General features: G+C 27.0%; 1 protein-coding gene across 2 annotated transcripts in view; it reads right to left on the bottom strand.

Annotated features, from left to right (window-relative positions):
• Window positions 1-1,113: 1,113 nt before the first annotated feature.
• The window catches only part of LOC118180381 (phosphoenolpyruvate carboxykinase, cytosolic [GTP]-like), a 128,978-nt gene continuing 116,878 nt past the window's right edge, over window positions 1,114-13,213 (bottom strand). For both annotated transcript variants that reach the window (XM_085826366.1, XM_085826365.1), the window contains 4 exons: window positions 10,022-10,125; window positions 9,195-9,290; window positions 5,555-5,793; window positions 1,114-2,671 (listed from right to left, as the gene is read on the bottom strand). In XM_085826366.1, the coding sequence (XP_085682492.1) occupies window positions 2,456-2,671; window positions 5,555-5,793; window positions 9,195-9,290; window positions 10,022-10,125 (655 nt within the window). In that variant the 3' untranslated portion in view covers window positions 1,114-2,455. The remainder of the gene's footprint in view (window positions 2,672-5,554; window positions 5,794-9,194; window positions 9,291-10,021; window positions 10,126-13,213) is intronic.

The following is a 13,213-nucleotide window of genomic DNA, read 5'->3' as shown; positions in this document are numbered from 1 at the left end:
TTAGTTTGTTATTCTATCTTAAAAACATGTCTTTCAATTGCATTATTTAAAAATTAATCCCTAACCATAACTTCAATACTCTTCATCTAGTATATCTTGGCATCCTTTATATTCTTCTCTCTGCTGCTTAAATGCCATCTGCTGTTTCTCTTACATATTGCAAATTACAATGTAAATATCTAAGGCATAATACTTCTAGTTGTGAAATCAGCTGATGAACTCATGTTTATACTTCAGTATTATGATTCATTTAATGAAATATGCTTCAGTAAGTATGAACTGTGAAAAATTTCATCATGCAAAATTTTATAATTTTCTAAAAAAGTGATGCTAATTTTGACAGAATTTATATAATTCAAGCAGATACCTGATATCCACAAAACATATAAAAAAATGTTTATGTCATAAACTATAAATTAAAATAAGGCATTTATAAACTGGCTCTGGAATTATTCACGAGATTAAATGGAGAAATAAAAATGGGGGATATGAATAATAATAAAGAAAGAATATATAATAACAAAAAAATTATACTCTTTAATTATACTCTTAATTATACCCTTTAATTATACTCTATGCCCTTTTTAAATATACTTTATTATACTTTTTAATTAATACTCTTATTATACTACTTTTAAATTATACTAACTTATATTTTATTATTTGCACAGAAAGTCAAGAAAGATTCAATTCAATAAAAGGGGGGAAAAATCTGGTGAATCCTTCAGCAGAAAGTGAGAGATGATACTTTGATACTGTTTTCAGATATAAATATTTTTTTAAATATCTAGACCTTTTTCAAAAATTAACAAAAGAAAATTTTACATAAATGCCCAATGGGAACAATAAATGATACAACCAAACATATTTCTCACAGAAATGCACATCTCCCCATATTCATATTTTGACAAAAGCACATTACAGTTTTCTCATAAAAATTTCAATAAACATGCTTTAATAAAAATAGAAAATATCTGAAAGTACTGAATAATAAAGAATATTTATTTTCACAGCTTTTTGTGAATGCTTATAGATGGAAAAATATGAAACTTAAGTGTTGGCTGGCAAGATATTGTAGAACGCAGAAGGAAAAAAAAGATGAATGTGAAAAAATTCAATTAAAATATGTTTTAATGCATATAATATTAATACATTTTTGTTATTAATTTCATACACTCTACATCAAAAAGGAATACAAATAAAGTTTTGGAAAGATTTTAATTAAGCTTTTCATATGCAACTAAAAACAAGTGCTACTTTCAGCCTTTTTTTTTCAATAATATTTTTAATAATTTCATCATTAAAGCATTTACTTAAGATTTGTGATTATAAAAATCTGAAGCAATAACCCCCAGCCAGTATGAAAAAACATTTAGATTTAAAATTTTTAAAAAATATAACAGCTCATTGGCAGCACATCACAGTTCCATCACAAGTTATCATATAAATATTAGTTTAATATATTTTAGCTCTGATCTAATTATACAGTCCATACAAAATAAGAATAATATAGGCTCCATATTACATATACTGGACTTCACATTAGACAGCTGGTTCAACTGAATTTAACATTAGACAACAGCTAATTAAAAATGTTTGATATTCCATACGATGATTAACATAATATTAAATGCAAAGATAAAATATTAAAGCCATTTTAAAAAAAGCAGGGGACTATCAATGTATAAATACATTATGACACAGACAAATATATAATAAACATTTTTAACATGTAAAGGAACATAGTCAGGTCTAAGCTCTAAATATTTAAACTATTAAAAAACATAGACAAATAAGAAACTGTATGTAGCAAAACTTAAGCATTATTAAATAAATTTTCATACAGCTTTATAAATGAAAAATTTAAATTCTTCACAATACATCTAGAATAAAAGAATTCTAGACCAAGTGCTTTTAAATACAAAAAAATTAAAACTGTATACATAATTCCAATATTCACTTAACACTTTCTTCAAGAAAGATGTTTAACAAATACTGAAAAACAATTATACAGTATTAATATACAAAGATTACTGTAACTGTAGCATCTAAAAATATATATGTCATACAAAAATTAAAAATATGTTAAAAAGTTAAATTACAGAATTTTTTAAAATGAGCCATATACAAACAGAGCCAAATATTAAAATGACTAGGAACTGAAATATATTTCTGCATAGATACTGCAAAATTATTGAGGTTGTAATATAGAAATTCAAAATGTATGCAGGTATTTCCGCTGAACAGATTTCTCACTTTTCTAATAGGTTTTAAAGTATTTCTGACATTCACAATTTAATACACAGACAAAAATAAATAAATTTAAAAACAAGGTAAAATGTATCTACCAAAATAAAATTTTAAATTTATGAAATATTGACATTTATTTGCTTTTTACAACAAAAATTGTGCTACCTATTAAAATCTGGATTAAAAATATATCTCTCTTAATTATTTACATATTTTTAACACGTTCTTCTAACTTCCTTAGCTCTTCTCTTATTTCATTGGGTAAATCATTATGAACTTGTTCACTTAAATATTTGTCAATATCTACACATTCTTGCAGCCAGAAATCTTTGGGTAAACTAAAGAGAGCTTCCGTGTTAACAGAAGAGAGATCAGAAAGGTTTAATGACCCTTCTTTTGGAATGTAACCAATGGCAGTTTCCTAAAATTATAAAAATATATTAGAAAAATCAATTTAAAAAATTTGCAATACATAAATAAAAATGTTCCACAAATCTGGGTACTTTTCAAAATATCAAATAAAATCAATAAACTGGTGTATCACAGTGTGGTTTTCACTGGAAGACTTAATATCGAGGAGGAATTTTGGGGGAAAGGAAGAGTAACATAAAATTAAATTTCAGTTCAAATTTTCACTACAGATGTTACTGTTAGTATCTCACTATAGATAGAATGAGCAAAGTGTGTTATACAGTATTTACTGATGCCATTTATTGAAGACTATTTGAATTTAGATGTACTTTATATTCTTCCACCCCTTAAAAAATTAATTTTTATGATAAATAAGTCTTCAGATAAACACATTCTGACATATTAATTTGTTGCTTTAATTTTTAAAATAGGCCCAAATCTATGGGCCTATTTTAAAATACTGTCAGATTAAATAAAAAATTACTATAAAATTATATTCTTACTATTTTACTACAAAAAATTTCATCCTGCCCCAACACATTAAACTACACTATCAATAAATAGCATGATATTAAAAGAACACCTTTTACTTAGTTCAGATTTCAGTGCTCCTGCCAGCAAAAGATATAAAGACTAAGATTAAGATATAAAGGCTGCTTTCTGTATATGTTTTATATTTATTCTGAGCTATATTTTTACAGTTACAGGAAAATTAAAAATATTAAAGGGAAAAATTACATTACTATAGTATATTAATCAGTATTATAAATTAAAATTTCTATGTTGGAATCAAGTGTCTTCTCAATGAAACGCAAATTATAGCTTCATGGAATGAGAATTTTTGCATTCTTTACTGTAAGTAAAATGCTATGTTTCTAAAGAAATGCAACACTTTCTTTTTCATCAGCTGGCAAACTCCACAGTCCCATTAACATTTCATACATGAGAAAAAATATTCAAAGAAAGAAAGAAAAAAAAAAAAAAAAAGAAGCGTACAACAAAAAGCAACACTAATGACTGTCAAATTTGACAGGGGAAGCATGGTCTTTGGTGTAAAGCAGTGGCTGTCTGCTATGTGTACATACATACCTGGATTGCCATATTAAACATCATACTCAAATTAATTAACAAAATAAAAATATAACAAGAAAAAATTAATTTTCATTTAAAAGCACAATTCAAAAATTAATTTACCATGCTGTCAGAAGGCAATATAACTGCCTTAGGCATGTTAAATATGTTCAATATGCCAACCTTAGTAGCTTAGCAGATACATAAATTATAATGTTAATTTTCTGCGACATACAATATCATATGCATAGCATCCTGGATACCTTTTTTGCATTAAAAATATACAGTACAAATCAAAGAACTAAACATTTTCTCAAAGCATCATTTGAAAATTTTTCTCTTTTTTGAGAGAAGTTTGAGTGTATATACAGACATTTCATGTAGGATTGACTAAGATTTGCAATACTATACTAAATGTGCACTGTTTAATAAATTACAGTAAAGCATACATCAGCATTCTTCCTAAATAGAGGGATGCCTCTGTAGAGGACTTTTTGATAGAAACGGACTTGTATTTATAATATGCACAGGAAAAACCATGAAAAATGCCTTATGCAGCCCAGACAGGATTCAAACTTCCAATCAACGACCAATGTTCAACAGTTTGACCTATTTGAACACATGGATTTCAATACTATACTAAAACAAGATAGGGAAAAAAAAAAACTTTGAATTAAAAATTATTCTTTTAAAGCAATTTATTGCTCAGGTGGACATAACCAGCATATCAAGTTTTTTTTTTTTTTTAAACAATGTAATTATGTCCAATAATGACTGAAAAAAAAAAAAGAAGTGTAACTTCCTTTAGGTCAAATTTGGTAACCACAGATTGTTTACTATTACCTGAAGTAAAATCTTCTTGAAGAACATCGTTTTAAGATGTTTAAAAAATTCAAAAACTGATAAAGTGATAATTAAGTGCACTCCAGAAAGTATTTATTATGGAGAAATATACACATTTTATGGGCATGCCAAGAGATGTATATGATGAAAAGGAATATATGTAGAAATTAAACAGTGATAAGTTTTTTTTAATTCTAAATTATTTAAAAAATCTAAGGCTAAAAATTTGTAGAACACTATATAATCAGTAGTTATATTATATACTGAAATATGACAACCTAGGTGCTCCAAGTTGACTACTGGTGATACTGCAGATACCTACTGGTAATAATAAATACCTACTGGTGATACTGCAGATCACTATGAATTTAAATTTCTCTGACTTAACAAACTACACTATTACAAAAATAATTAAAAGCTTTATTATACAAATATAAGCAAGCAAATGTTAGAGGATTTACAAACTATATTATTGAAATATATTTCTAAAAAATCAAAACAGAAAATAAACTGTTAGAAAAAATAAGATTATTCACAATGAGCTAATTTCTGCATATTTCTATAGATCAGCAAAATTTCATTTCTCTTTTTTGATCTGTCTGTTATAGAAAATTGATAAGTGGATGGAATCAAATTTAAATAGAAGTTATGCACTAGAACGGAAAATTCTCTTGTTTTACACACCATCTAGATGCTCAGTTGATCCAGCTATTCTGTAATTGGCTCCCATAAATTAATTATTTACATGCTGGACTGAAAGGAATTAAGAGTATAAAATTCCATTAGAATTAGATAACTCCTCCTTGGTGGATGAATGTGTGTTTGGGGAGGGGTTAGTATCTTGCTTAATGAAATGAAGACTAACTTCAAAATCTATATTTTTGTATTTTAATGTATAAGAAACAACACATTAAGGGAATTTTTTTTGCATAACAAGAGCAAATATTATGCATTTATTTAATTCTCCAGCAATGCATACCTGAGCAATATCTTCACCATCTACTCTACGGCAGATCCAATCTAAAACTCGACTATTTTCACCAAAGCCAGGCCATAAAAATTTGTTGTTTTCATCCTTCCTGAACCAATTGACATGGAATATTTGGGGAAGTTTGAGATTATTCTTTTTTTCAAAACTAAGCCAATGTTTTAGATAATGACCAAAATTATAGCCAAAAAAGGGACGCATGGCAAATGGATCATGCATAATCACTTTCCCTACAAAAGAGATAAATTAATCTTGAAATTTTATAAATAAACACTTTTCAAATACAATTACATTAATACAAATACATTTTTATTACATTATCATTTTTAATAAAATATAATATGCAAGAATAACAAACAAAAAGAAAGTACTTTTCTTTAAAATTAAACAAAAACTTAGTTTGGAATATTGAAAAGTATATGTTATTTATAAAATACTTTCATGTTATGACACATATTAAGTATTAATAGATTAAAGAAATCTATTTGATACTTCCATATTCCACTATATGTAAACATAAAACATTACCATTCTTGAGTCTTATAGATTACAAATTATGAAGCAGGAAATTTTACATTAAAAATTAATTCAAGTATTTAAATTTCCTTCTAATGAAGCAATTTTTTCTTGCTTAAAATATTTTGAAAAACATCATATATGAAGCATAATAATTTAACAGACATAATAATTTAACATCACTTAAAACTAAGTTTAATATATAAATTTCTTGAACTGTTATTAAACACTCAACATTTCCAATTTCTGTTTTACTTCGCATCCTCTTTTGTCTCATTTAGCATATTTTGAGTACACTAATATAGCTATAATATATAACAAATTTTTTAAAAAATTTTCTTAATGTTAATTTTGAAGACTATGGTTTTTAAGCTATGTATTATTTTAGAATCTTGAAATAAAATTAATGTCCATAAATAATAATTCAGAATGGTCAATTTTTTAATTAATCTACTTTGTTTACATCGAGGAACAAAATAATTATGATAGATAATAACAAAATTAAGAACTGATGCGCAGCAAATATGAAATTGAACAAAAGTATACATCGAGAGGGTGAAAAAGGCCCAAAACATTAAAATGCTGCAAAGGTAACTTAAAAAACAAATGATTCTGTACCAAATACAAAACATATAGCATTTGAATGCAAAACATATAGCAAACAAATACAAACATATAGCATTTGAAATATCTCTTATTAATTACAATAATGTATTTTGATTAATGTTAATTACATATATTATTAAAAATAAAGATTTAAATTATTAAGAAATGTGTTTATTGTTTTAAATTGCTCACTTCATTAGACCATGATGAACTGGTTAAATTTGAAAAATAAATTAAGGATTTTACATTTTGCTGAATGGCAATAATTTCAGAATGGGTTAAGTTTGGGCACATGTAGAATAAATGCTTTATCTTTCATGCAATGACAACACCTGCTGAAGTAAATGAATGATATGTCCGTGATAGTGTAAAATAATTATGTTTCTTGCTTTTTAAATTTTATTAACTGATCACTCTTGTACAGAATTCTTAGCATGCCATCATTCTGAAAAATGGATGTTGCATTAGTCTGGCAGAAAAATAGTCACCAATGAGTTCACAACTTGTTGGTGTAAGAGTGTAGATAATCAGAAAGTGCCAATGTTTCTAATTCAAATTTTAAAAATTTACTTTGAAAGTTAATTTAGCATTTAAATTATTTTAAGTAATGATCTCTAACTCTATTTAAAAAAAACTGCAAATACAATCAATACAGAAAATCTCTTTTTATAGTATTTTACTACTACATGTAAAAGACAGCAAAAATGACATTTTACAATTAAAATAATGCTTGATTACAGATAATTACTTTATGCTGTTAATGATACAATTTCGAGAAGAATTTAATAATTCTTTTTACTATAAAATCTACTATATTTTCTCTTAATATATAAACTTAATTTTTAACACTTCAGACTCATCAACAGACCACAATAGAAACTTAAGTTTACAAATACAAAAATGATAATTTTTGACTAAGATAACAAAAAGGCAGTTTCTACAGAATATTTTACAAGGAACAAATTCTTTAACAACTGGGCACAAAAGCAGACAGTTATACTTTAAAACATCCCATTCAAATTATTCAATTTTGCAATAATAATATAATTTCTATACATAAAATTTTACATTTAACTGATATAAAATTATAATTAATCTTAAAAAATAATTATACAAATTACTAAACTAGAAGAATTGCAATTAATATTTTCTATTAAAAATGAATATAAGATTTGCATGTATTTTCTAGATACAAACAATATTCATTCACAAATGCATATCCCCGCAATTAAAAAATATATACTGTTTAGAAATGAGTTTTCAGGAAAATCTTTATAATGCAACAATTATTTAAGCTTTAGAATTTATCTTTTTATTTTAAAGCAATGAAATGATTTATGCTTTATGTTGTATTTATCCAATCTTATTTTCATTTCATACATAAATATAAAACAATTATTAAATTTGCAAATGAAATATATTCTGCAGAAATTTTCCCATAGAATATTTTTACACATCTCTAATTGTCTCAAAATTACACTGTTTTTGTTAGTCATTACTGATTGTTTTATTTACTTTTGAACATACATATTTTATGCAACCTAATAATCAAAATATTAATTTATTTTAATTCCTAATATAGATTACTTTCTCAGAAACTGATATGTTTTCTATTTGTTCGCAAACATTACGTTTATTACAAATGCACAATATAATTAGCAATTAATAAATGACAAAAACAAAAACATACCAAATAAAAAGAAACTGTACTATCTTACTCAAAGCTGGAGATATTAAAAGATCAAAATGCAATAGAAATATGTATACCAAAAATAACATATAGTTAAATATGGTTAATCTTTGGATTATCGTAACTTGGCAATTTTTTGGCGAAAATTTGGCTACCAACCCTGCTACAGCAAACTGCTAGCTTTTGTTTGGATGCCATTTTGTTTTCAGGAAGTAAAGGCATTTTTTTCTTTTTTAACTCAACATTTTTTTCCAACAATCTGCTAGCCGAATTGCGTTTATGCTAGAACTTTTAAGGAACAAAAATCAGGAGTGTAGCTAGAGTTTCCAGCACCCGGGGACAACTGAAGAATTTGCGCCCCTTTTTGTGTGCCAAGGATGGAAAACATTTCATTAAAAAATTCCGTAGCATCAATTTGGCCCCCCTTGGATGCTGCGCCAGGGGACAGATGTCCCCCCTTGCCCCACCCTAGCTATGCCACTGACAAAAATGCTTAATCATGACAAAGATTAGGTGCGAAATTGGAAGAAAGTGCAGAATCGCAAACTGCTTGCCGCATTTTTAAGAATTGCACATACACGGTATCCATGTCATCGACCTATTTTCACTTAAAAAAACATCCCAGAATTGCACAAAAATGGCATTGCGCACACTCTTGACTTTATCCATGTACACTGCTAAAGTCCTAGCTAGTAACCTTTATCACCTATCCAAAATGTCGCCAAACTACCTGTTACCATATTCCAAAGATTAGCCTTAAATATGTATGGCAATAGAAAACATTCAGAAATTAATATTAATTGGCGACTAATTAATCACCTTTATGTTCAGCTGCAGCTGTAGCCTCAGATCTCATAGCTGCGCCAATAAAAACACCATGCCTCCAGTTAAATGCTTCATAAACCAAAGGAACACCTATTTAAAAAAACATCACAGAAACTAACATTACAAAAATGCATTCGTTTCAAAATATCCAGTTTTAATATAAAACAGTTTATGTAAAACGCCAGTTTATTATTTCTTACTTAAAATTAACTTCCAACACCTACATAGTTTATTATCAGCATAGCACAGAATTATAATAATTTTTAATGAATGAACTTCAAAAGTTCTAATTCCTCAAATTTTTAATCAGCTCAGCTGTTTATTTTTGATCACCTTAGGTTAAAATAACCATTTTTAAATGCTTAAGTTCTCAGGAAAAAAATTCATATTATAATTAAATTATTTTGACAAACTGCATTTCAAAAATTTAATTAGAACTGAGTTTTTTATTTGGATTTACATGTTGCAATACACACAAAACAATTGTTATTAAACATTCTCTTTACATATAGTTATTTAAATAATGAGTAAAATCCTTTTCATGTATGAAATAAATATTTGAGATATGTTTTTACAAGAACGTATTAATTTTATTACCTTGATTGTTTCAATAAAAGTACTATAAAGAAGACAGTAAATTAATGATTATGCAGTTTATAAAATGCAAATTTTCACTTATAACAAAGTTAACTTACATTACAAAATATATATATATATAACAGAAAAGATATTTTGTTAATATTATAGAAATAATTATATATAGATGAATATATGTCTGCTGTTAAAATAAAAAGCAGGCATACATTTTTTACCTTACATACCTTTTGGTCTTCGGCCACCAAATATAATAGCACTGACTGGAACACCATTAGGATCTTCCCATGCTGGATCCATAATTGGGCATTGTTTAGCAGGACAACAAAACCTAAACATATAATGTTAATTATTAAAAAATTAACTTTCAATAAATATTAGAACATAAAAAGTACCTTTCTTTCAATTTCAAATATATAAATCTCAGACCTATTGCTGTAAGCTTAGAAAAGCACCACTCATTTAATATTCTGTACATTATTTCACTGGTAAATAAGGTATTTACAACATTCCCATCAGAATTTGTAAATAAAGAGAATATACTGTACAGAAAGATGAAAAAGGTTTTTTCAGAATGAAATAGGCTTAATTTTATTAAATTTTAATACACAAATCTTACTGTTTTTTCTCAATTTTACTACACCATTACTCCAGTTATGTGCAATCAAACTATAATTTGTGAAAACAATTTGCTTCTTAATGTTTACAGTACAAAGTCTGTAATCCAGACGTCCATTATCCGGAATGATCTATAATCCGGACCTCAAAGCCACAAACTTTTTTTGTATACTTTACGCATGCGCGTAATGCATTTACGCAAAAAGAGCTTAATATTTATTTGTTTGCTTTATTAAACATTTCTTTCAGTGTAAGTTGTTTAAGTTGCTTTGTTTTTTGTACTAAACGCGCATGCGTAAATATTAAACACGCATGCATAACATTAAATGCGTGCGTGTTTAATATTTATGCATGTGCGTTTAGCACAAAAAAATGAAGCAACTTGATCAACTTACACTGAAAGAAATGTTTAATAAAGTAAACAAATAAATATTAAGCTTTTTTTTTTTTGTAAATTTTGATACCCTTTAGATCATAATTGCTCTTTATTTCATAAATTACAGTTTCATATTTTTAATTGTATAATTTCTGCATGCCATCTTAGCAGACTTAAATTGATGATCTATAATCCGGAAAAACCCTTAATCTGGAATCGCCGAAGTCCCGATGAGTCCGGATTACGGGCTTTGTACTGTATAACTATCTCTAAGCAATGAGTATCTACTTATTCTATTCAAGTAAAAATTAAATATTTTAAAATGCATAACTACAAATTACATAGTGTGTGCTTTTTAGTTAAATAAAGTATAAAATCAAATTTACCCATTTCTGAGGTATGATAAAGAGAGAGTCAGTAAAGTATGATTTACACATACTGTATACAGAGCAAAATAATATTCTTAGATAATAATTATTCAAAACTTGTTTGTTCAAAAGTCAAAAAAATTATACACAGTTTAATAATAAACATTCAAACATTCATAGCTGTCTTTATATATTCAGATACACATATTCATTTATTAAAATTATAGTAGGATTAAGATCATTTGCACATCTTGGCATCATGGATTGTGTGGACTGATGAATTTTGCAAATTATAGGTCATGTCTTTCTAAGTTTTGCTTACATTTTTTTTCCTTTCTAGCTTTTACATAAAAGATGGATTGTTTATGAACAACTAATTAAAATACACACCTTAAGAATTATTTAATTAAGATTCATTAAATACAAAACTATTATTTTTCTTTAATGTATAATTACATAAAAAGAAAGTAAAGTAAGTACAAGGGGAAAACTTAGTGTAGAGATAAAATAGGGATATTTTTTAAGGAAACAGAGAATCCTTTCGTAAAAATGCATTAAAGATTTTTACATAGAAAAACTGTATATACACACCAATGAAATTACTTTCGAAGCAATTTTATGCTCCCAGCAGGAGAAAAAGAATATTTTAATAAATAAACACATTGTTTATAAAAATATTGAATCCATCCACTATATCTGCCACTGCATTCTGTGCATGCACAACTGGATTGATTAAAAAAAATGTTAAATTAAAAATAAAAATTTTGAATTACCAACATGCACTTTTAATACAAAGAACAAGGTTGAAATTTACAAGTGCACATTATACGCCAGATATAAACATGTTAGATTTACAATTAGGGAAAAGATGAAATACAAAATAAGATTTCTACATGCACCTAATTGCTGTTTATTTAAAAGGAATGGTATCCCTTATGAATTTAAAAATTTTCATAATCAGATAAAATAACAAGTTCGTCGCATTTGTCTTTAAGCATATCATACAATTCTGTTTCATCTTCACCATCATTGTTACTCTGATCCATAAATAATCATCTTCCATTCCATCTAAGACTATCAAATATATTACCTTTTTTAAATGGCTTTTGAATTATGTTGGGATTGATTTCATTTCATGCATTTTTTTTCCCACTCACACACTATTTTTCCACTGGCATTACGCATTTGGTATCCTTTAAAAAATAATTTTTTTGTCTTTTAATATCCATGTATTTCACTCTGGTTTTAAATTTTTTTGAATGGTTTATAGATACACACATCTAAAAGCTGATTTGATGGTGTTAAACAGCCTGAAATAACTGCCATGTCTGTATTACACTCTTTTAACAATTTCTTCATATTACCCGTTAGATGGGATCTGAACATGTCACAAATTAAAAAGACTTTCTAGATTCTTTATGGCAACAAGATGCTTTTGCCAAACATTTCTTATCCACAGTTTTCACACTATTTCCATGCATCCATCCTTTCTCGTGAACATGAATGAAAACACTATTTGGGAAATTACATTTCTGCATCATTTTTCTTTTAAAAATAACCATGGGTATTAATTGTGTACCATCGACTACGCAAGAAAACACTAATGTGAGGTGAGATCTTTTGTGATCTATTGTTTTTACCTGAATCATTTTAAACATTGCTGCAGTTTCGTCTATATTTTTAATATTGACAGTAGGTATTTTTTCCTCTTTGTGGATCAATAACATACTTCTGGAAACTTCATCAGTCCTTTATGCAAAGCACATTTAATCTTTGGCATATTGATTAATTTGTTGTTTCACTTTTCTTCCACTCATGTATGGAGTTTTCACCAACACCAAATATCCTTGCTGCAGCACTATTTCTATTTTCTTTCAAATTTGAAACCAGCACTGTGTTTATTTGATTTGCAGGAGCCATATTTACTTTTAAAGGAATACTAAATCAACAGTATTTCAACTAAAGCAAATGCAATTTAATGAAACCTTTGATGTTCACTTCAAAATCATGGCTTGCAATGACTACAGAAAGGATCCTTAGGAATTTTGAATTCTGTT

This window comes from Stegodyphus dumicola, chromosome 1 (genome assembly GCF_044657685.1).
Source record: "Stegodyphus dumicola isolate Sdum_Otavi_A_Nest chromosome 1, ASM4465768v1".
NCBI classification, from domain to species: Eukaryota; Metazoa; Arthropoda; class Arachnida; order Araneae; family Eresidae; genus Stegodyphus; species Stegodyphus dumicola.
The sequence above is the reverse complement of the archived record's forward strand: the minus strand, read 5'-3'. Positions and strand labels throughout refer to the sequence as shown.